This window comes from Cokeromyces recurvatus, assembly GCF_025118155.1.
Source record: "Cokeromyces recurvatus strain NRRL 2243 chromosome Unknown BX663scaffold_14, whole genome shotgun sequence".
NCBI lineage: Eukaryota > Fungi > Mucoromycota > Mucoromycetes > Mucorales > Mucoraceae > Cokeromyces > Cokeromyces recurvatus.
Genome location: NW_026251400.1, coordinates 533,632 through 555,186, shown reverse-complemented (window position 1 = coordinate 555,186; position 21,555 = coordinate 533,632). Strand labels below are relative to the sequence as shown.

The window sequence follows — 21,555 nt, the reverse complement described above, 5'->3', positions numbered from 1 at the left end:
CAATTTGTAAATAAGCCAGTTTCATTTACTAAACATAATGAGAACTTGAAAGAATGATAACCATTCTCAATTGTACATAACAAAATAAATAAAATAAAACTTATTATATTATACATGTATTATTTAAGATGCCTTTTTTTTTCTTTCTTTCTTTTTTCTTTTTTTTTTAATTGTTAATTTTTTTCATTTCCTCTTGAATCATGCGATGCAAAACACACATGTAATCAACATAAGTCTGTACTTCAGCATTACGATCTTCGGACATCCAAGTAGCAAATAAAAATTCAATGGCATCTTTCTCTTGGCGTACAATATGCAAAGCCAAATATTTAGTACGAGATGCTTGTAATTGTCTAATGAGTTGATGGACTTCCTCAGATAAAATAGTAGACTGAATAGGCAATACAATCTATATGTATAAATTAGTTATACATTTATTTGTTTTTGTATAAATGTTTTTTTTTCTCTTTTTACCATATTAGGATCTACTTCATCTAATGACTTGACGTTTAATAAATCTTGAAGGAATTCAGAAGATATAGATTTGCCCAACCATAAAAATAAGTCTGATCCTGTATCTAATAAATAACTTCCTTTTGTATCAAGTCGATCATAAGAGGTGCGAATCATTTTAGGTGAATTTCCTTGTAAATCATGTAAAGAATACAAACGAGGATATAACGTCCATACTAATTCAGCTACACTATAAGCATTAAACATATTCATAGCTGCTGATCTAACATCAATATTCATATCTGGGCCCACTTTTTTTTTAACATATTACGCATTAGTTATGTTCCTCTTCTTCTTCTTTTTTTTTCATATCTTACTTACCTCCTCTTAGGACAGTAGATCGCATAGCACCGTGAACATAAACAGGTAATAATTTAAATGCTTCAGGTAAAATAAGTTGACCTGGTGAAGTAGCAGAGGCACAATTAATACGATAGGCTGTCAAGATAGCTACACAACGATCGGTTAATTGTTTATGAAGATCTCTTCGATTTTTGTGATTCAAGTCAAAGATGGATTTTCTTAAGAAAAGACCGATAGTGGCATCCACATCACCATATCTGAAAACATCAGAGATTTGACTAGTGGCAGTAAGATGCAAGTTATGCACTCGCACACGACGCTGTCCCTCACGTGTAGTATATAATAAAGCACATTGAAATGATACACCTCGATTGACATCCAATTTACCATCATGCTTTATCTCAACAGCAATCGCCTTATCTTCATCAATACCTGCTAAATCACATTCTGTATAAACACTCATATGACAATTACCATAATGGTCTATGACTTGCAAACCATCTGAGCATCGAACACGAAGAACACCATCGTAACCTGTTTCACGATGCAAATCATGATGTAATTGATAAAGGATGCGGTTCCTTTGTCCTAAACTAAAATTAGGAAAGTGTCGGAAATCACCACCGGTAAGACGTGAGATAGAGTTCAAGGTAGCGACATCCATATATTGTGAGGGGAAACCCCAGATATTGACGCAGATACCATGCTGAACACATAATTTACCCAATTCTTTGTATTTGTCACTTTGAGATGTTAACAAAGATTTTTCTTTATCTGTTCCATATAAGGATTTATCATCTCGAGATTTTAAGCTATCTGCTCCATAATTAGGAAGACAAGTTTGGAATATAAAGAGCTGACCTCCAGTTGTCTTCTAATATAGATATATAAATACGTATAAATATGTAAAACACATTTTTTTTTCTTTTATAAAACTTTTTTTTTTTTTTTTTTTTTTTTTTTTTTTTTTTTTTTACCAATGCTTCTAATCCGCCATGAATAGCTGAAGTAAATACAGATTCAGCGCAAGTTGTATCTTTAAACATGTGAGGTAAAGTGTTTAATAAGTCTATAATAACATTCTTTGATTCTGAAGGATCAGCCAAGAAACCTGCTTGAAGGGGTAAGAACATATCATTAATATCTGAAACAACAAGCATTTGAGCATTAGTTAAACCAGGCTACATAAATATATAATTAGTCAATTAATTATAAAAGAGGTCGTTATTTTTTTTTTTAACTTACAGAAAGATTATAAAAATGAACATCCTTATTGAATGTAATAATACCAATACGATTTGTCAAGAGAGGATTACCAGCAGGATCATAGAGGGCTTGCTTTAATGCTTCACATACGGATTGTAACATACCATTTTGAATAGCTTGAATTGAAACATCAATAGCAAACACATAATTTAATGGCGCAGGATCTCGATCCTTAGAGAAATAATCCTTGGTGACTTCAAATTCGACTGAACCATAACGTAACTCAGGACGTTCATTCACATCTACACGACGTCCAGACATATCAATATTAGCAAAATACCAATTAGGTACTTCATTACTATGCTGGCATAGATTACACTCAAATCGTGCACCACCATGAGTGAAGATACACCAGGGATTAATATAGGCCCGACAACGTGAACAACGTATAGGACCATCCTCAGAACCATGATTCACAACCTGAATTCCAACTTCATCCTTACGTTGCTTTGCTAAAGGTTGAACAATGAGGGCTAAAGGTAATTTAGATTTTTCCGTTATTTCCTTTGTAGACGGTATACGGTCAATAGTAGAACGCATAAAACGAGGGTTGCAGTTCCCTTGATCAAGTCCAATAAATTGAGTTGTAGCATATGGGATATGATCTCGTTCGATAGTGCTAAAAAACTTATCATCAAAGAGAGCTTCATCCTGCTCACGAACTTGAACTGGTGCGGGCATTTGATCAGGATCAATTCGAGGACGGGGTTGCGTAGGTGGACGAAGTTCAGGTGGAAGTTGTTGACCAGTATGAGCATAAGGAGCATTCGTATAACCTATACCAGCTGCAGCAGATTGATGATGGCGTGAAGAGCTATGACTATTTAAAGAAGGTTGCTGAAGTGGTTGCTGAAGTGGTTGTTGAAGTGTTTGTTGCTGTGGTTGTTGCTGTGGTTGTTGTTGTGCTTGTGGTTGTTGAAGGCTATTGGGCCATGGTGCTTGTTGTTGGTGTTGTTGGTATTGATACTGTTGTTGCGGCTGTTGTTGTTGAGTAGGTTGAGTGTAACTAGAGGCTTCAGGGTTCACATAAACACGTCTAGATTTACCAGTAGAAACATGTCGCTTTTGTGTTTGTAACTGTTGTTGTTGAACTGATTGTTGATGTAATGGCTGCTATAATTGGAAAATAAAATTAGCAAAAAAAAAACAATCCTAGACACGTATATTTCTTTTACTTACTGTTGATAATTGAGGTTGTTGCTGCTGAATATGCATATTCTGTAAAGGTGCGACCAAATTAGCCTGTGGAGGTGGAGATGTCATGACTGTTGTAGGTCTTTGTTGAGGAGAAGTTAGAGGTCTAATTTGATTAGATGGAGGTGAAGTCATTATAGATTGTTGTTGAGTTGTCATGACAGGTCTCACCATTGGAGGACGTACACCTGGAGGTATCAGAGGTCTAATAGGTTGTCCTTGCATAACAGGACGTAATGGAGCTTATAATAAAATTTTATTTAAAATTGAAAACTTTTAGAAAATGTGCATATACGTACCATTACCCATAATAGGCCTAACTATAGGCTGTTGAGGAGACATTACTCCATTAACAGACTGTGGCCTTATGATGGGTCTTTGCTGTTCGGGATTCATCTGCTCCTCTTATTATTATTTCTTCGAGAAATGTAATAAAAAAAATATATATATAACGGATAATAATAATTAAATTTATAAAATTATATTATACACGAATAATCATCCGAATCGGATTACGATACACAAAGTTTTACATTGTCTGATATTATTAATAATTCTGCAATTGTAGCGTAAAGGAAAAAAAAATCAACTAAACGAAAAAAAAAAAAAAAAGGCTATAAAAAGAACTTAAAGCAGGATGAATAGCTTAAATAAGAAAGCAATAAAATATGATTCATATTCAAGTAATTATTAAACTTATTTTTTTTTTCCTAAGCTTTATTAATCAAATAAGAAAAAGCGTTGTTCCAGAACACTTCAAAAGTCAGAAAAAAAAAAAAAAAAAGCATTTCATAAGCAACAGCAAAAGCATAAAAAGCGCGTTTATAAAATATTTCCTTTTTTCCCTCTTCTTCTTCTTTCTCTGTCTACGTAAAAACAATAATGGAATGTTTACCTATTGAATTATTTCTTCGATGTATTGCTCAACTTTCTATAAATGATAAACTTAATTGTTTAACTGTAAACAAGTCATGGTTTAACAACATTCGAAAGTTTGGAAAACTTTATGAAAAAGTTTGGATTTATGATCAAAACAAATTCAATGACATGTGTACGTTTTTTCAAAGATATAGAGAGTTGGCGCAAAGTGTAGAATCCTTGACTTTGATAGAAATTGGCTTGAATGCTTCCAGATTACTTACATTACCTTCTCTTTTTCCTAACATTACTGAGTTTAGCTTTATTCAACAAGAGTTTCCTATTCATAAGTGGAACAACGAAGAAATTCAAAGGGAATTTTTAACTTGGAGTCCTAAATTAAAATTTGTTCAGGAACTAGGTACACCCATTATTACACCCGCACTCTTTGAAGCTACAAAGAACAAATTACCTGAACTTGTCAGTCTTCACCTGAGTTTTTTGGGGTATGAAGATGAAGAACTTAAGCTCAAATTTGTATCCTATCTTGACAAAGCTCCACAACTGACTGTACTTCGAATGCAATGGTTAAATATTGCTGTGGAACATATACAAGTACTTCACTCTAAAGCGCCTCACTTAAAAGCGCTTTCATTTGATAATTGTGGATTTATTCCTCATACACGACAATTGAAGATTTTGAACGATCCCGTTGAAAGCCTAGAGACTTTATCGATTGAAAATTGTACCTTTTCATTAAAGGAAGACAACTGGATTGATTATTTTGCTAAACATTATAAAAATTTAAAAAATATTATCATGACTTATTGTGAAGATGATAACGATTTCACAGACAGCTATTGGACACAACGGGATTTACGCTTCAAGGAACTAATGATACAATGCCCTAAATTGGAATATATTCACATTCATGCCTTTGAAGTGCCAGAGGAGATGTTTATGGCTATGGATGAAAGTGGACTTCAACTGAAGAAAATCAATTTAGGCATATACAATCCTTATCGCGATTTTACATGGTTATTAAAGACAACACAAATTCAGACAATTGAGTCATTATCATTATCGGGTGTGTCATGGTCAAGCCTCATCTTTTTAGATAAACAAGATGGATTTTTAAAAAAATTAGCCATGTTCCCTAACCTAAAGCATTTAAGGATTAATCAATCAAGGGAAGAAGTTGACTCTCCCGAGAGTAATCATTTAGATCTGGATTCTCTTTTGAATGCTTTAAAGAACTTGGAATCACTTGCAGTAGATTTTACCACAATTAGATATCATCAAAGACAAGAGACGCCTTACGATACAAAATTGAAAAAGTTAGTCTTGGAAGAATGTTATGTAGAATCTCCTTTATTTACAGACAATGAAGAAGCATTAAGATATTTACAAGACACTTTATTACCCAAAACAGAATTTGTTTTAAGAGAGTTAGATGATGAAAGCCCAAATGAAGAATATAGAGATTTATTTGAATATAGTTATTATTGTAATAAAGAATAAAAAAAATATATATGTATATGTATATATATTATTTTCTTATTTTAAAGTTGAACGTATTCACATAACGGCAAGAGTCACAATCATAGCATATACAACGACCATTTGTAGGGTCTATTTCTTTTTCTTTTTTTTTTTTTTTAGTAATAACTGTATTTTCCTTGACTATCAAACTGATAAGTAGATCCAGAGCAAAGACGACCTTTAGGGAAAGTTAAAGTAGCCACACTCACTCTATTTTGCACGATCAACAAAAGTAATCATAATAGTAAATAACAATAAAAATGAGTTTATATAGGTTGAAGTTATTTTCATCTTTTTGTATATGAGAGATAATGAAGTAAGAAACATGAAAAGCCTTTCAAAAGTGTATTTGAATAAAAATATATTTAATAAATTTCATTGTTAATTGACAGTTTCTGCCAATTCTATTTACGTAGTACATATTTATAAATAGGATATATGAAGGAGAGGGGAATAACTACATGAATTCTCTGTATGATGTATGCTTAATATAAAACTGCTTTTTATACTTTACATACATACTGAGTTTGAGTGAGTATAACACATTATTTGAACGACATTGGCGTGTTATATAAATAAAATAAAATGCACAGACAAAAAAAAATAGAAGAAAACTAATTTCTTCTATTAAATATAGTAATATGTACTACCGACTTCAATTTTATTATTTGTATACTGCAAAGGTTAATTTAAATTATACAAGCAAATAATATTTTAAAAGGCGATGATATAATAGATATAAAAGCACATAAAGACTTTTACCTTCTTTCTTAAAAAGATATGTTGCAGTTTAATATGAAAATACACATATAGCACTATTTCTATAATAATGATAATAAAAAGGATTACTTCCCCTGCGTATGTGTATGTGTGTGTGTTTTTTATCCTTTCATTTTATGTAAGTTTATATAGAGAAGCTTAGAGGAAATAGAGTATAAATAAATAACCAAAACAAAAAGCATCATTGCTCATCAAACTACATTCTTTATATAAATGAAATAGATAAGCTTCGTTCAAATGAAGAACTATTAACACCAATTTAACTATACATCCAGAGCAATTTTTGAAAAAGACTAGTGAGCATACTTACTACTTTCCTTACTTATTCATAAATATCACCAAACAATTTTGGTCTGTTGTTAAACGTAATTTATTAAGAGGGAAATTATACTTGAAAAAAAAAGGAAGTAGGAGGGAGCACTATCTCTCTCTTAAAAGATTGAGTAAAGTTCATAATCATGTTCATATATCGACATTTAAAGAATTTGCTTATTATTCTTTGAAATATTTTGAAGAGTATTCTGGTTAATAGCTAACTTTCTATTTACACACACACAGAAGATGAAGGATCATAGAGAAAAAGTGTCACGGGCATTGGTGCGAGACGTCTTTTCTTTCTATTGCAATCTATTTCTTGGGGGAGAAGGGTGTACACACAAAACACTTGCTGTATGATAGATACAAACCTATTTGCATATATAATAAAAAGAAGATCTATATCTATTTGTATTACCTTCGGGTTAGTCGGGGAAAAGTATATATGTGTATATTTATTTATTTTTTTGAACCTATGACAATTTACAAAAAGGGACACAATTCTTGTACAAATAATATTTAGATAATACAGAGTGAATATGTAAACATATACAAACGTTTACATATTATACTAATGGACGAAGTATATCTCGTATATGTATTTGTCAATCAAATAAAAGTATATATTATACCACTAATTTTTACTTTCTCTCTCTTCACCCCCATAAATGGATTCAGTGGTGATCGAAATCACATTGTTGTATCCCCCCCACACATAACCCGGGTCCGGATAGAAAACCGACCGAAAGAAGACAAAAAAATCAAGGGGAAAAAAAAAGAGATCATTGCCTTTTTTTGTGTGTGTTTTGTTTTTTTTTTCATTTTTTTCATTTTTTTCATTTTTTTTTCATTTTTTCATTTTTTTTTTTTTTTTATTTATTTATTTTATAGCCATGCCGCTTAATTCACCGCCAAATTCTTCTCTTACAAAACAAAGATTAATAATGGAACGATGCTCAACATTAAAAAAGACTTGTGAACAATGTAAAAGACGTCGACGTGTATGTAATTCACAACGACCCTGTTCGAATTGTATTGAAACTCAACATGACTGTGTTTATAATGTCATTCCTGATCACTCCAGGAGTGTATTTTCTACTCAAGCAGCAAGGAGATTAAGCTCAGGATCGGCATGTGAGACATGTAGAAGAAGAAAGACAAAATGTGATGGTGGTAGTCCTTGTACTTTTTGTGCCACAAATAATATAGAATGTGTTAATCATTCGGAGAGAAGACATCTATCAAAGTTAAATACGAATAATAAAGCAAACCATCCTCCTTCTACTGAAACTATGGATCGTATCGAGGATAGACTAAGGCGTATTGAAAGACTGATGACTGCTTTTACTCCAAGTCCAATGTCAAGTATTTCTTCAACTACAACTACTACAAATAAAGAAAGCCATAAAATTAGACCTCATCGTCATTCAGTACAAGGTATTAATATTTCAAAGGAAAAAATGACTGAATTAAACAATAAAAGAGGTATGTATAATAATTTAAAGTTTTTTTTTTTTTAACATAAAGAAATTAATATATAAATAAATATAGCATATCCTTACTCCTCACCTACTAGAATTGGTTCACCACCTACTTCTATGATAGCTAACTCTATGCTAAATTTGTCTATTTCTAACACTAACTCATTCATTTATAAAGAACAACAACAGTTACCAAGTCCACCAAATTCTGCCCATAGTATAGATGAATGGAAAACTACAGCAGGAGGAACGATACCAAGCTTAATGGGTAATTTAATCTGAATATTTATATATTGTAAGTTATTCATTTATTTTTCTTTTTTTTTTGATTGGTAGATCAACTTTCAAAAAGAACTTTTGCTACCTCAGCAATTGATTATACAACTACACAATATCCAATTTATCCTTTAACTCCACCACCTTCAATTCATAGTCAGTCTCGTCAGATATCATCACCTCCTCCTTTAAGACCTCATAGTCACTCTTGAATTACATAATACTTGTAATGAACGAATAAACACATACATTATTTATTATAACAAGACACCTTTTACTAGTTAACTATTACATATTTAGTTCGGTTCTTATGATTATAAACTATAACACCTCTATTAATAAAGGAACCCTTCCACCTATTCTAATCATAAGATTTTATATCTGTCTTTATCATTATATCCTTACAAGGCATTATGTGATATAAATACGTGTCAAATCCCCCTTATATGTGTATATACATGATTCACTAAAGAGAAGCATGATTACTATTAAATTCAATAACTACACAAGCAAGTAACTGATACCTATCCTATATGAAGGATACAACAGTGTTTATCAGGCAATCATAAACGTCACAATACTGTTATGTAGCTATGATAATTGTAATCTGCTTTATGACTGATAGTAAATACTTTGTTTTTTTTAATCAGCTGTTTACTCTTTTTACAAATAATGATCATTTTTAATATACACTATTTCCTTAAAATAGTGGGTTAAAATCACTCATAAATTTCAATTACATTCTTCAGTGTACAAAAACATCATTATTCATATTCATTTTCCTCGAGTAAATCCTAGTAATACTATTTTGCATGTACGAGTGAATCTTTCTGGTACTAAACAATCGCCAATTTATGTAAAAACTGTACAGCAGTAAGAAGCCATTCTATTTAAGCTCCGTTAATTGACTTTTTTTTTTTTTTTTTTTTTTTTTTTTTTTTTTGGTGGTTGCATTATTCACACAGGGGTGTGCAGTTCCTTATTTCTTTTGACCATTCTTACATTTCATAATATGGCTAGTCAATTCAAGACAGCAACATTAGATAATATTAAAAGATTTGCACCTCATAAACTTTTTGTTCAAATACCTCCGCAAGTACCCTCTATTGCTCATGCTCGAGAAATATTTAAAACACTAGGCAAATATGGTCCAATGATAGAATATACGATTAAAAGAGTAATGAACATAGTCAAGAATGCATTTTATATTAGATCTAATTTCATTATTATTATTATTAGTGCCCTGAAACACATCGTTATCTTCATTATGGATTTGTTGTTTATAAGCATTCTGAAGATGCAAACAAAGCGCTTGAAGATCAGTTTATTAAAGTACAATCAGAATTATTTGACAAACCTTTTGAAGTTAAAGTTGAAAGATCAACGATAAAAAATGCGAGGATAAACAATGATTAAACATGTGTATATTATATTTATATATGAATATTTATATAAATATGTGTATGTATATATTTATAAAAAAAAAAAAAAAAAAAAAAAAAAAAAAAAAAAAAAGATAGAGATCTATAAATATACAGGCTAACTACACAGTGTAAAGAAGTATAAAAATATATACAGTAACAATAAAGTAATAGTAGTATTATATCTGTTCGTCAAATGATACATGAGTTTAATTTAGAACGAAACTATGATAAATTACTAGCTAGTGTGCATGTATATATAAAAGGGGAATTAGTTTGTATGCATAAAAGGGATAACGTTGACAAATGAACTAGAAATACACACATTATAAAATTAATTTCATTCCAGGAAAGTAGAGATCCTTTTTATGTTTCATCTTTTAACATGCATTCAAAATTAAGATATAAACAATCATGACCCATCCCTACTACCTTCTAAGTAAGTAAAATTTATCATAAAAAAGAAGGCTTATTATAATAGTTGTAACTATCATTTTTGACAGACAATTTAATGATATCTTTCAACTAGTACACACGCCTACCCTCTCTCTCTCTTTCCCCTTGATATCATCCCTTCTTTAGCTCTTTCTTTCTTTCCCTCTCTTTTTCTGTTTCTATCTGCCTCCCCCTCTCCCCCAAAAAAAAGAATTACTCACAGGCATAAATTCTGCACAATAAAAAAAAAAAAAAAGACGATATATTAAAAAAAAACAAATAAATCAATATAAATACCCCTTCTTCTTCCTTTTATAATTATTTTTATACGTACTATAGCTTTTTATTTATTTCTCTTTTCTCTTTTATAATCCTTTTATCAGCACTCGTTTAATAATAAAAAAAGAAACGAATCAAATCAACATGATATCTTGTAAATCAGACTTATTTGTTAATACCACAACTGCAACTCATATTTCTTCTTCTTCTCATATAAAAAATTCAACGCCATCCTCTATTATAAACAAGAATCAGAAAAAGACACATTTAGAAAATCCTAATCTACTTCAATTTCAGTCACAACATATATTTTCTTCTCAACAAGAATCCAATATCACTACTAGAATGAATACCAATCATAAAGAAGAGGTTATACAATGTCTATCTATTTATCTATTATATGTATTAATATCTATTCTTTATACATAACAGCAAGTCTGGTCCTCAGATGTGGAAGCTGTTTTTCTTAAAGGTATTCTGTTCATAAACTATGTATGAATACATGTAATTAATAGTTATTATAGCATTGGAATCAATTCCAAAATTAGGCAGAAGAAAGATCTTAGTGAATGGAAAGCCTTGTGGTATATAATAATCTCAAAAAAAAAAAAAAAAAAAAAAACTTAACATTAATTAGATTACTATTTGCTTATACAGGTAGAAATGAACTTATTTCTGATTTTATTTTTCGTAAAACTGGTAAAGTTCGTACTCGAAAGCAAGTATCTTCACATATTCAAGTGTTAAAAAATACACGAAAAACAGATCCTTATTGTAAGCTTATAGATGTTTGAAATAGAGAAATAGTCTAAATCATCTCTCTCTCTCTCTCTCTCTTCTTTCTTTTTTCTTAGTTATGCGTTTATTAAATGATAATGTGGATGAAGAAGGCTTTAATACCTCTTCTCAATTATTTCAGCAAAAATATGAAGAAGAATTACAATATCATCATCATCATCAGCCTAAAAAAACAAAACAAACTAAAAGAGCCCCACGTCGTCAACAAAATAAATCAAGACCAAAGAGTATAAAATCAGTTTCTACTTCCTCTGATGAATCCTCTCTTATGTCTTCTCCGTCGCAGGCCGACTTTGATTTTAAAATGTTATATCCAGATTCACAGATACCCCCTTCTCATTCAACATTAGATCTTAAGGACCCCTTTTACGAGCCATTCTTTGGCTGTCTAGATTTCTCTTCTGCTTCTATAACAAATAACAGTATGACTGATCTTGCAGGCGTACAGCATCAAATAGATGAAGATTATATGGAAATATCTGCTTCCATGCAAAACTTGTCTAATAATGCAACTATGGCTTTAGATGAACAAGTATGTATCCATCAGAATTACTCCATGGATGTAGATGTCATGGTTATCAAAGCTCAATCTAATCATCATTTACGTTATGTATCAAAACGTCAAAACAAACAAAAGAAAAAATCTGCCTTTTCTTCCTCTTCCATTTATAAAAAGCAACAAAGTAGTCCGCAAAAAAGGAAACAGAGAAAATCATTTTCAAATAATAATCTTCATATGAATATAAATCGTTTAACAGAAGAATTAGTCACTTCTTCATCTACTTATTCTTTACCAGTTTTGAATCAAACTACTTCATTCCTATCTCTTAGTCAATTGAATGCTTGGATCGATCCTTCTCGATATCCTTTATGGCCTTGTCATATTAGTTTATATCTAGAATATATACATCCTTATGATCCTTCTGTGAGTTGACTTTTATTTTAGATATCTATATCTCTCTCTTTTCTTTTTTTTTTTCAGTTTATAATATATTCAGTAACAAAAAATAATTTTTTTCTTTTCTATAGGTGATTATACCTCATACTCTTGCTCTTTTACCAGAGTGTATACCTGTTTCTCTTACCTCTATCAGTCCAAGTGATATAGATTCAAAACTTAAATGTCCCTCTATTTCAGAGCTTACAATCAGCCCTGCAATCACGACATTATTCTCAAAGGTATACATACATACATACATACAAGTTTCTCTCTTTTTTCCTACCTCTTGTATTTATTAGTATCAAGTACAAAGAGATTGTCTAACCTTTCTCTCTCTTTTCTTTTCTTTTCTTTTCTTTTTTTTTTTTTTTTTTTTGTATATAAGGTCAAGCTTAATCTAAACCTAAACATGGGAGAGTTTTTCTTTAATAATACTTGCTTCTTTGAGACACAGGAGCGTCGAACGATTGAATGCACAACCACCATTTATTCATTTGGCAATATTGTATTAGAGGCAAAAGAAGTTCAACAAGCACTTTATATTAATGAAGGGAAATACATTTATAACTTTGTATATGTCAACCAATTCTTTGATGCCTTTATTAAAGGTATTCAAGCATTAAGTTTATGGGAAGAAGTAGATATAGCAATCAATAATTTATGTGTAGTTCAAGTAAGTCAATTAACAATAATAATAAATGTATGATGATTAAACCTACTTCTTCTTTATATATATATATAGATTTTTGAAGATGTAGAGGCAAAATTGATTCAACAGCAACGGATTCAACAACAGTTAGCACAAGAACAATCCATCGCTAAAGAAACGGTTGAAACCAACGTGTCACCCCATCGTGATACTACTTCAACCCATTTGCAGACTGATAATGATGATTTAAAGACCTGTTCACCATCATCTGTAAATACAACACCTTCATCATCATCATCATCATCTGAAATACCAACTACTTCTCCTTTACTCGTCATGATGTATGAGTTTGAAAGAGGACAAGGCACGATAGATGTTAGCCTTGTAGACATAACATCCTCCAGTAATAAAGAATTTGATTTCATTCATTCCTCTGTATCTACTACACCAAATAATAATAATAATAATAATAATAATATACATACACCCAATTTGGATACCTATAACTCGTCTCATCTCAACTGTTCTCCTTGCAATTCACATACATCTAAACTGGTACCATAAAACATAGTCTCGGTAGATATTTTAAACAATTTAAACTTTTTTTTTTTTTTTTTTTTTTTTTTTTTTAAAAAAAATTGGATAGACAGTATCTATTTATATAAATATATATTATTACATGTACTTATACATTTCTTTTTTTTCTTTTCTTTTCTTTTTGTAAATAGTTTATTCACCTTTTTCATTGCTTTAAAGCTTTTGTTCCAACATATTTATTATTTTAACTTTATGCTAGCTACAGGCTGCAAGATGTGATAATTATTAATAATATTTTAGTTGAAACTATTTGTATTAAAAAAAAAATAGACGTTGGTTTTTAAATCAACAAAAGAAAAACAAAGGGGGGGGACTATACATATAAAACACACACACACACACACATTTTAATGATAAAATACATAGGAAAAAAAAAAAAGAGGTCGCTTTACTGTGTTATATATAATTATACACATATTTCTGCTTTCTCTCTCCCCCTTTATATCTTTGGAATGCACTCTCTTTTAAATAATAAATGAATGTATTTCAAAAGAAAGCCTTTATATCGATTTTTTATTTTATTCTACATTTAAGGAAATTTTATTTTATTTTATTTTTTTAAGGGGAAAGAAGGGGGATATTAAAATAATAATATACATGTTTATTATACGCATTTATATGTGCGCATTATTTTATTATTATTATTTAGACTTGCTAGCCAATTCCTTTCTATATTCTTTAATAAGATCTTCTTGCACATGAGTTTGAACAGGTTGATGTTCTTTGTATTCCATTGAGAATTCACCTTTACCTTGGGTTGCTGATCTTAATTCAGTTGAATAGCCAAACATATCATTTAAAGGAACATCGGCAACGACATTAAAGTAATCTTCTTGGATTTCAGTGTCAATAATAGTACCCTTACGCTTATTAAGACCACCAATCACAGAACCTTGGAATTCAATAGGGGCAGTAATGGCAACATTCATGATAGGCTCTAAAATAGAGGGTTTAGCTTTAGCAAAGGCTTCTTGGAAGGCATTCTTGGTTGCAATACGGAAAGCAAGTTCACTAGAATCAACTGCATGTGCGGCACCGTCTTCTAAAATCATTCGAACACCACTCACTGGGTGACCAATTAAAGGCCCCTTTTCAAGAGCATCATTGAAACCCTTTTCACAAGCAGGAATAAAGTTGGTGGGGATATTACCTCCTACAACACGGTTTTCAAATTCAATATCCTTTCCACTTTCTTCATCGCGTTCCATAGGTTCTAATTGACCCATGACACGACCGAATTGACCAGCACCCCCTGATTGCTTCTTGTGTGTATAATTGAATTTAGCAGGTTGTGTGATTGTCTCACGGAAGGCAACGCGAGGTTTACCAGTAACGCATTCCACATTGTACTCACGTTTCATACGTTCAACATAAATCTGTAAATGCAGTTCACCCATACCAGAGATAATCGTTTCCTTTGATTCAGTATCAATATGAACACGGAAAGTTGGATCTTCCTTTTGGAAACGATTCAAAGCTTTAGAGAAATTCGCAGATTCTTTACCTTTAGGCATTAAAGAAAGAGAGATGACAGGTTCAGGTACAAACATAGATGACATTGTGTATTGAAGACTACCATCTGTGAAGGTATCACCACTTGAACAATCAACACCAAAGATAGCACCAATTTCACCAGCACCCAATTCATCCACATCTTCCATATCAGCAGCATGCATACGGACAAGACGAGGTACCTTGATCTTCTTACCTGTCTTCACATTTGTAATAAACGAGCCCTTCTTTAATATACCTTGATAAATACGCATATAAGTCAATTGTCCATAACGACCTTCTTCCAACTTGAACGCAAGACCGACAAAGGGATTGTTCGAATAGGGCTTTAATTCAACCTTTTCTTCACCCTTATTGATATCCAAAGCTGTATTCGTTACTTCAGTAGGGTTTGGCAAGTAATTGATAACGGCATCTAAAAGAGGTTGTATAGCTGTATTCTTAAAGGCGGAACCCATTAAGACAGGAGTAAACTTGAGTGAGATGGTAGCACGACGAATAGCCGATAAAAATTGTTCAGTAGTAGGAATATCTTCCATTAAATATATATCAGCAATTTCATCATCTACATTAGCCAGTTGTTCAATCAATTCATGTCGTTTTTCAAGTGCGAGAGGCATCAATTCCTCGGGGATATCACGTTCAATCAGTTTTTCACCCGATTCACCTTCATTGTAATAAGCTTTCCATTTCACAAGATCAACAATACCTGCAAATTGATCTTCGGAACCAATAGGAATTTGTACAGCAGCTGCTGTCAACTTGAGTTTTTGTCGGAGTTGGTCAATAATACGGAATGGATTAGCACCAGCACGATCCATTTTATTAATAAACGAGATACGGGGAACATTATAACGACGCATTTGACGATCGACCGTAATTGTTTGTGATTGCACACCAGATACAGAACATAAAATTAAAACAGCACCATCTAATACACGCAACGCACGTTCTACCTCAATTGTAAAATCAACGTGGCCTATAAAATGGAGGTAAGCAAGTTATATATATACAAATATATACATTTGTCTTGATTCTTTATACTTTACCAGGTGTATCAATAATATTAATGTTGTAATCTCCCCAACTAGCATAAGTTGCAGCAGATTGAATAGTAATGCCTTTTTCTCTTTCCAAATCCATTGAATCCATTTTTGCACCCACACCATCACGGCCACGAACATCATGAATCTCCTTAATACGACCCGTATAATAAAGAATACGCTCTGTACATGTTGTTTTACCAGAATCAATATGTGCAGAGATACCGATATTACGAAGTTTTTTGAGACGATCCTAGCATAAAACAAATCAGTTATCTTTAGTCTATAAGTCAGTCCTTGAACAAACTTACAAGATCTTTGGCATCGACTTCGGTCGATTGCCAACGACGACATAAAGCAACGGGGAAAAGGTTCATAGTTTGTGGAGCTGTTTCCAAGAAAGAAGCTGTTGCAGCCCGAAAAGTGAACCTTCCTGGAATCCCTCCAAGTAAGGATCGCACAAACGACATTGTACTAGATTATAAGGTAATTGCTGTTATTGGAACAGTATATACTAAAAAAAGAAAAAAAAAAGAAGATAAAGTGGGGGCTTGTCAAAATTTAAGAAAACAGGGGGAGTTTCTCTATATTCGTGCAGATGTATCGGTGTTTACATGTGACGGCTATCGATTTTTTTTTTTTTTTTTATATATTTTGGTAAAAAGGTTAGAAGAAGAAACCTATTTTTATTTATCAGTCATTTACATAAACGATTCTTTCTTTCCTTTTTGTTTACTCTTTACGACTAATAACGAAGAAAAAAAAATCCCCCCATTTATATATGTTGTCTGAATTTTAGTGCCAAATATTCCCTTTTATTTTACTGCTATTATTCTCTTCTTTGACTTTATGATTTGCAGTCTTTCACCAATAAAGCATACTTTTTCAAAAAAAAAAAAAAAAAAAAACGTTTCTTTTGCTCTTTATTCTTATTTCAACACGCTCACATCACCTTGATTTTTTTTCTCTGATAATGAATACAAAAATGAAGAATAACTGTAATTTCCAACTTATTCGAGTATTAAAAATTAGTCTCCTCCCTTAATGAATATGTTTTATTTTAATCATTAATAAAATAATTTTATGCAGCAACAGGAATCTTTATCATTATTATCGGGAACGAGATAATGTCAATGTTAATATTCAATAGTCTCTTATTTATTTTTTCATTATAGATATAAAAAAAAGATATTAATACATAAATCAAACTTATGCAAGTCTCTGAAGCTTTTCTAACTTAATCTTTGCTTCTTCATCAGTGTTAGGAAGATAATATAAATGAGGAAGTGCTTTTGTTTTGCGGAACAAATCATCTAAAGAAAGTTCTTTTTGCTTTTGACGAGAACCTTCGATACGAACTTCTCTTGCTTGCGAAACTGGTTCAGATGAGGCTATATATACATACAAAGAAAAAAGAAAGACAGTGTGTGTGTGAGAGAGAAACGTGATTTACTATTTCTATCAGACAAATATATAAAATAATTCTATTTTACCTTGTGCTAATTGTTTAGCAACTTGATCAATACCAATGGATCTATGTCTTCTATGGCCTTCTGTAGTTGGTGACTCAGGTAAAGTTTCTCCTGCTTTTATTTTTTCAATGTTGGACTCCCAATCAACTTTAAGTCGCTGTTCTGCTGCATTATGTTCAAGCTCTATCAATTTTTCAATCTGTTCATTTGTTAGACTTCCAACTGTTAACTCTTTGCCAGTTTCTACAGGGAATTTAAGTCCATTTATATTCTTAAACGCCTCTTTAGCTTCTGATTCATTTTTATACTATAATCAAAGTACTTTGTTAATATCAAATAGAGTGTATTTTTTTCTGAAAAAAGAAAAAGAAAACGAATAGACCTTACAATAACATAACAATGTGTTTTTATAGCATCCATCCAAAAACGTTTAACTTCTCCATACTTTGATAACAATTCTTGAACATGACGAATAATTAAAGGTCTAATAAAGCCCTTCACGTATAATGCTGAACTGTTAATAGCATCATTTACTTCTTCTGTTTTCATTTTTGTACGCTTCTCTAAAAGAAAAAAGAAAAGTTACTTAAAGGCAATCTTTGTCTTTAAATGTTATTCATAATTCTTACCATCATCTATTTCATCTGCTGAGCGTTTTCTTTTATTAGAATCGATTTCTGTCTTTTCTGCTTCTGATGACTGTTTAACGCTCTTTTCTTGACTCACTTCTTCAGAAGGCTTTTTATCAGTTTGTTTACTTACTTCTTCCTTTTCTTGCTGAGCTTCATCGGTTTCTTCAGTTCCCTGCTGTTGTTCTGGTTGAGATGTCATATCTTTTACTTCAGTTTCTGATTTTATATTTATTGCTTCTTGTTGCGTCTCTTCAGTTATCGATTTTTCGGGTTCTTGTATATCCTCTTCTTTTGGTGCTTCATCCATCTTTTCTTGTTCTTTAGTTTTTTCTGGATCCTCCTTTTCTTCAATCTGTGATTGCTCAATATTCTCTTCAGAAGACTGATTTTCTTCTATTTTATTTTCTGATGTTTCTTCCATTTCTGATTTCTCAGTAGCTTGTCCATCTGGCTGTTCTAAAGTGTCTGATTGTTCATTATCTTTATTTTCCTCTTCAATAGCCTTAGCTAAACGAACTACTAATTCGTCTTTTTTCCCTTTTGTAGATAAATTACGGTTACTAAGTTCACTACGAAGGTCAACGACTTTTAATTTTGAAAGTTCTGCAGTGTTCGACATTAAAAAAAAAAAAAAAAATAAGGGTTATTTTATATTTGAAAAAAATAAATAAATAAATAAATAAATAAATGAGAAACGCGTAGACCTTTTTTTTTTTAATGGAAGAAAAAAAAAAATAAAATAAAATAATCTGTGTTTGAATTAATTATCTCATAGCAACTTGTATCATACAAAAAAAGCCTTCGTATGATGAGGTCTTCTTTCACTTTGACATTATCTATCAATTCTCATTTTTGTTTATATTCTAAATTACACGTTCAATTCCTAACTACAAAGTTTATATAGGTAGGAATGTGCTTGAATAAAGATATGTGATTTGAATTGAAGTTGCCTAAAGTATGTGTATACATTTATGCTTATCAAATTCCTTTGCTATTTTATGCATGAATATAAACAAAAAATAAGAATGTAAGAAAAATAAAAAATAAAAATAAAGGATCCTTTTCTTATATAAGATTTAAAAAAGAAAGAAAAGATTGCCTTTCTTCTTGTCTTTTTTCTTTCTATCTCTCTCTCTCTCTCTATCTATCTATCTTTTTCCTCATTTTATTCTTTATTAAAATGAAATTGATTCAGATACAGGGTTTTCTGTACGTTTTCTTTGTGTCAACTTCATTAGCAGCTAATATCCCCTGGTTAGATTACTTTTCTGGCAATGGTCTAGTTCCTGAATTCTATGCAGCCAATACTAGTGCAACGATGGAAGCAATTCAAGATTATACAAACCAACAATTAAGCAGAACTGATTTTTTAAATCACCTTTTGGATCCATCTTCGTGTTCTTCAAGTAATAGTGCAAATATGGTAAGTAGATGGTCCAAAAATGAAATCTTTATATATATATATATATGTGTACATTTAGATGCTTATGCGAACTTTTATTATAGCTGTCTAGATTTACTGCTGTAATTTTTGAAAACTTCATGGGAACTGGGTCAAATGATATTCAAGGCCCTTTAGCTGTTGGTGGTGAATTTATAATAACACAATATTCAGTAAATACTCGCTTTAGTAGCGACTGTTCTAGTTCACATTTAGGTTATAGTAATATTGGTCTTGTTGTGAGGGGTAACAGTTTTGCAACGGCTGTTCGAGTCAGTGGTGATGTCTTTATATCTAATAGAACTAATGCTAATTTTTTTATCGAAACCAATGCTGCATGCTCAATATATAATGATAGAGGAACTGGTAATGTTGATTTAGATAATTTCAGAGATAATGCTATTTTTGCATCACAAACATTTTCAGCATATAAGCCTACGCTTTATCTTGACGAGAATAATGTACTTCATCGTATTGCAGAACCTACTACAGGCTATGATGTGATTACTTTTAATACATGTAATAATGGAAACTGTGGGAACTCATTAAATCAGTTTTCGTCTCCAAACTCTATTTTCTATGGACAAAGCGCTTGGAATGGTCCTCAAGGCATGGATTGGCCATCCAGATTAATCATTAATGTTAGTATATTACTTTTTTTTTATTTTATTTTATTTTTTCTTATTTTATTTTATTTTTAACATATGTTTTAATATAGATCCCCGTTGATGTTGGTGGCTCAGTTACATTTTCGGCAAACTTGAGTAATTTAGGAATGAATGCCTGCAATACCATTATTAATCTGTATCCTTCTGATCAGAATGGAGTACAAACAGATGGCAGCTTTACTGCTTATCGCGATACAACAGGTCCATTTGGAGGGTTTATTCTCATGCCAGAAGGTATAATAAACAAAAAAAAAATCAGAGATAGAGAGGATCAAATTTATTAATATATTCTTTAATCAAAAGGAAGTGTTGTTGAAGGATCACAGGGGTCTTTTGCAGGACAATTAATTGCAAATAATTATAGAACGTTCTATACTGATGGTGTGATTAATGATTATTCAGCCCTTGGCGGTGCGTGTCAAGTCTTTGAAAATCGTCAACCTTGTTCAGTTGTATCCACTACTTCTTCCTCAATTTCCAGTACAACTACTTCTTCTAGCTCATCCAGCTCTTCTAGCTCATCCAGTTCTTCTAGCTCATCCAGTTCTTCTAGCTTGTCTAGTTCTTCTAGCTCGTCTAGCTCATCAAGCCCTTCTAGTTCCTCTAGTTTATCAAGTTCATCTAGCTCAGCTATTTCGTCCAGTTCCTCTAGTTTACCTATCTCAACTAGTTCGTCTAGCTCATCAAGTTCAACACAGTTTAGTAGTTCAAGCAGTTTGATTAGTAGTAGTAGTAGTAGTAGTAGTAGTACCACGATCAGCAGTAGTTCGAGCAGTACACCTACTTCAGCAAGTACAAGAAGCCATGGAGTTAAAACTTCTTCAGTTACTTATCCAACCCAAACCCAGAAATTCTGTACAGATACCTTAACAGAACATCATCATCACGAAACCACCATTAACTATACATGTAATAAAGGCCATAAGCATCATGAAGTCCTTCTTTATTGTGAATATGACGATCATCACCATCATAAACAGATGAAGAAAGCAGATAAAGATGAGGATGAGGATGAAGAAGATGAAGATGAAGATGAAGATGAAGATGAAGATGAAGAATGGGATGGTGGCTGTATTGAAGACCATAAGCAAGAGGCTCGTACATGCAGTTATATGGATGGAAAATAGATATACATTAATT

The 21,555-nt window shown here is 31.7% G+C and overlaps 8 protein-coding genes across 8 annotated transcripts; 5 read left to right on the top strand and 3 right to left on the bottom strand.

Annotated features, from left to right (window-relative positions):
- Nucleotides 1-111: 111 nt before the first annotated feature.
- On the bottom strand, nucleotides 112-3,718 carry BX663DRAFT_77249 (Sec23/Sec24 trunk domain-containing protein). The gene is made up of 7 exons (XM_051532322.1): nucleotides 3,576-3,718; nucleotides 3,262-3,518; nucleotides 2,062-3,192; nucleotides 1,794-1,997; nucleotides 835-1,690; nucleotides 475-764; nucleotides 112-409 (listed from the first exon to the last, which is right to left on the bottom strand). Exons 1-7 carry the CDS (start codon nucleotides 3,670-3,672, stop codon nucleotides 167-169), a joined length of 3,078 nt encoding a protein of 1,025 aa, XP_051382493.1. The 5' UTR covers nucleotides 3,673-3,718; the 3' UTR covers nucleotides 112-166.
- A 349-nt stretch (nucleotides 3,719-4,067) lies between these two features.
- BX663DRAFT_543485 (uncharacterized protein) lies at nucleotides 4,068-5,984 on the top strand. Its single transcript, XM_051530846.1, has 2 exons — nucleotides 4,068-5,641; nucleotides 5,797-5,984. The coding sequence occupies exons 1-2, from the start codon at nucleotides 4,159-4,161 to the stop codon at nucleotides 5,868-5,870; spliced, it is 1,557 nt and encodes a 518-aa protein (XP_051382492.1). The 5' UTR covers nucleotides 4,068-4,158; the 3' UTR covers nucleotides 5,871-5,984.
- A 1,680-nt stretch (nucleotides 5,985-7,664) lies between these two features.
- On the top strand, nucleotides 7,665-8,740 carry BX663DRAFT_552418 (uncharacterized protein; the record flags this gene model as incomplete). The annotated part of the gene is made up of 3 exons (XM_051531364.1): nucleotides 7,665-8,256; nucleotides 8,323-8,520; nucleotides 8,589-8,740. The coding sequence occupies 3 exons, from the start codon at nucleotides 7,665-7,667 to the stop codon at nucleotides 8,738-8,740; spliced, it is 942 nt and encodes a 313-aa protein (XP_051382491.1).
- Nucleotides 8,741-9,463: 723 nt separating this feature from the next.
- On the top strand, nucleotides 9,464-10,005 carry BX663DRAFT_561595 (uncharacterized protein). The gene is made up of 2 exons (XM_051531930.1): nucleotides 9,464-9,705; nucleotides 9,768-10,005. The coding sequence occupies exons 1-2, from the start codon at nucleotides 9,541-9,543 to the stop codon at nucleotides 9,942-9,944; spliced, it is 342 nt and encodes a 113-aa protein (XP_051382490.1). The 5' UTR covers nucleotides 9,464-9,540; the 3' UTR covers nucleotides 9,945-10,005.
- An 802-nt stretch (nucleotides 10,006-10,807) lies between these two features.
- Nucleotides 10,808-13,614, top strand: BX663DRAFT_552416 (TEA/ATTS domain family-domain-containing protein; the record flags this gene model as incomplete). The annotated part of the gene is made up of 8 exons (XM_051531363.1): nucleotides 10,808-11,032; nucleotides 11,096-11,135; nucleotides 11,188-11,247; nucleotides 11,321-11,437; nucleotides 11,518-12,386; nucleotides 12,491-12,640; nucleotides 12,787-13,074; nucleotides 13,144-13,614. The coding sequence occupies 8 exons, from the start codon at nucleotides 10,808-10,810 to the stop codon at nucleotides 13,612-13,614; spliced, it is 2,220 nt and encodes a 739-aa protein (XP_051382489.1).
- A 556-nt stretch (nucleotides 13,615-14,170) lies between these two features.
- Nucleotides 14,171-16,745, bottom strand: BX663DRAFT_77175 (translation elongation factor G). The gene is made up of 3 exons (XM_051532321.1): nucleotides 16,514-16,745; nucleotides 16,209-16,455; nucleotides 14,171-16,138 (listed from the first exon to the last, which is right to left on the bottom strand). Exons 1-3 carry the CDS (start codon nucleotides 16,670-16,672, stop codon nucleotides 14,289-14,291), a joined length of 2,256 nt encoding a protein of 751 aa, XP_051382488.1. The 5' UTR covers nucleotides 16,673-16,745; the 3' UTR covers nucleotides 14,171-14,288.
- A 496-nt stretch (nucleotides 16,746-17,241) lies between these two features.
- Nucleotides 17,242-18,943, bottom strand: BX663DRAFT_511269 (uncharacterized protein). The gene is made up of 4 exons (XM_051527870.1): nucleotides 18,304-18,943; nucleotides 18,062-18,237; nucleotides 17,696-17,981; nucleotides 17,242-17,593 (listed from the first exon to the last, which is right to left on the bottom strand). The coding sequence occupies exons 1-4, from the start codon at nucleotides 18,923-18,925 to the stop codon at nucleotides 17,412-17,414; spliced, it is 1,266 nt and encodes a 421-aa protein (XP_051382487.1). The 5' UTR covers nucleotides 18,926-18,943; the 3' UTR covers nucleotides 17,242-17,411.
- A 342-nt stretch (nucleotides 18,944-19,285) lies between these two features.
- On the top strand, nucleotides 19,286-21,542 carry BX663DRAFT_561591 (uncharacterized protein; the record flags this gene model as incomplete). The annotated part of the gene is made up of 5 exons (XM_051531929.1): nucleotides 19,286-19,333; nucleotides 19,502-19,729; nucleotides 19,813-20,388; nucleotides 20,466-20,649; nucleotides 20,719-21,542. The coding sequence occupies exons 2-5, from the start codon at nucleotides 19,625-19,627 to the stop codon at nucleotides 21,540-21,542; spliced, it is 1,689 nt and encodes a 562-aa protein (XP_051382486.1). The 5' UTR covers nucleotides 19,286-19,333; nucleotides 19,502-19,624.
- Between the last annotated feature and the right edge of the window lie 13 nt (nucleotides 21,543-21,555).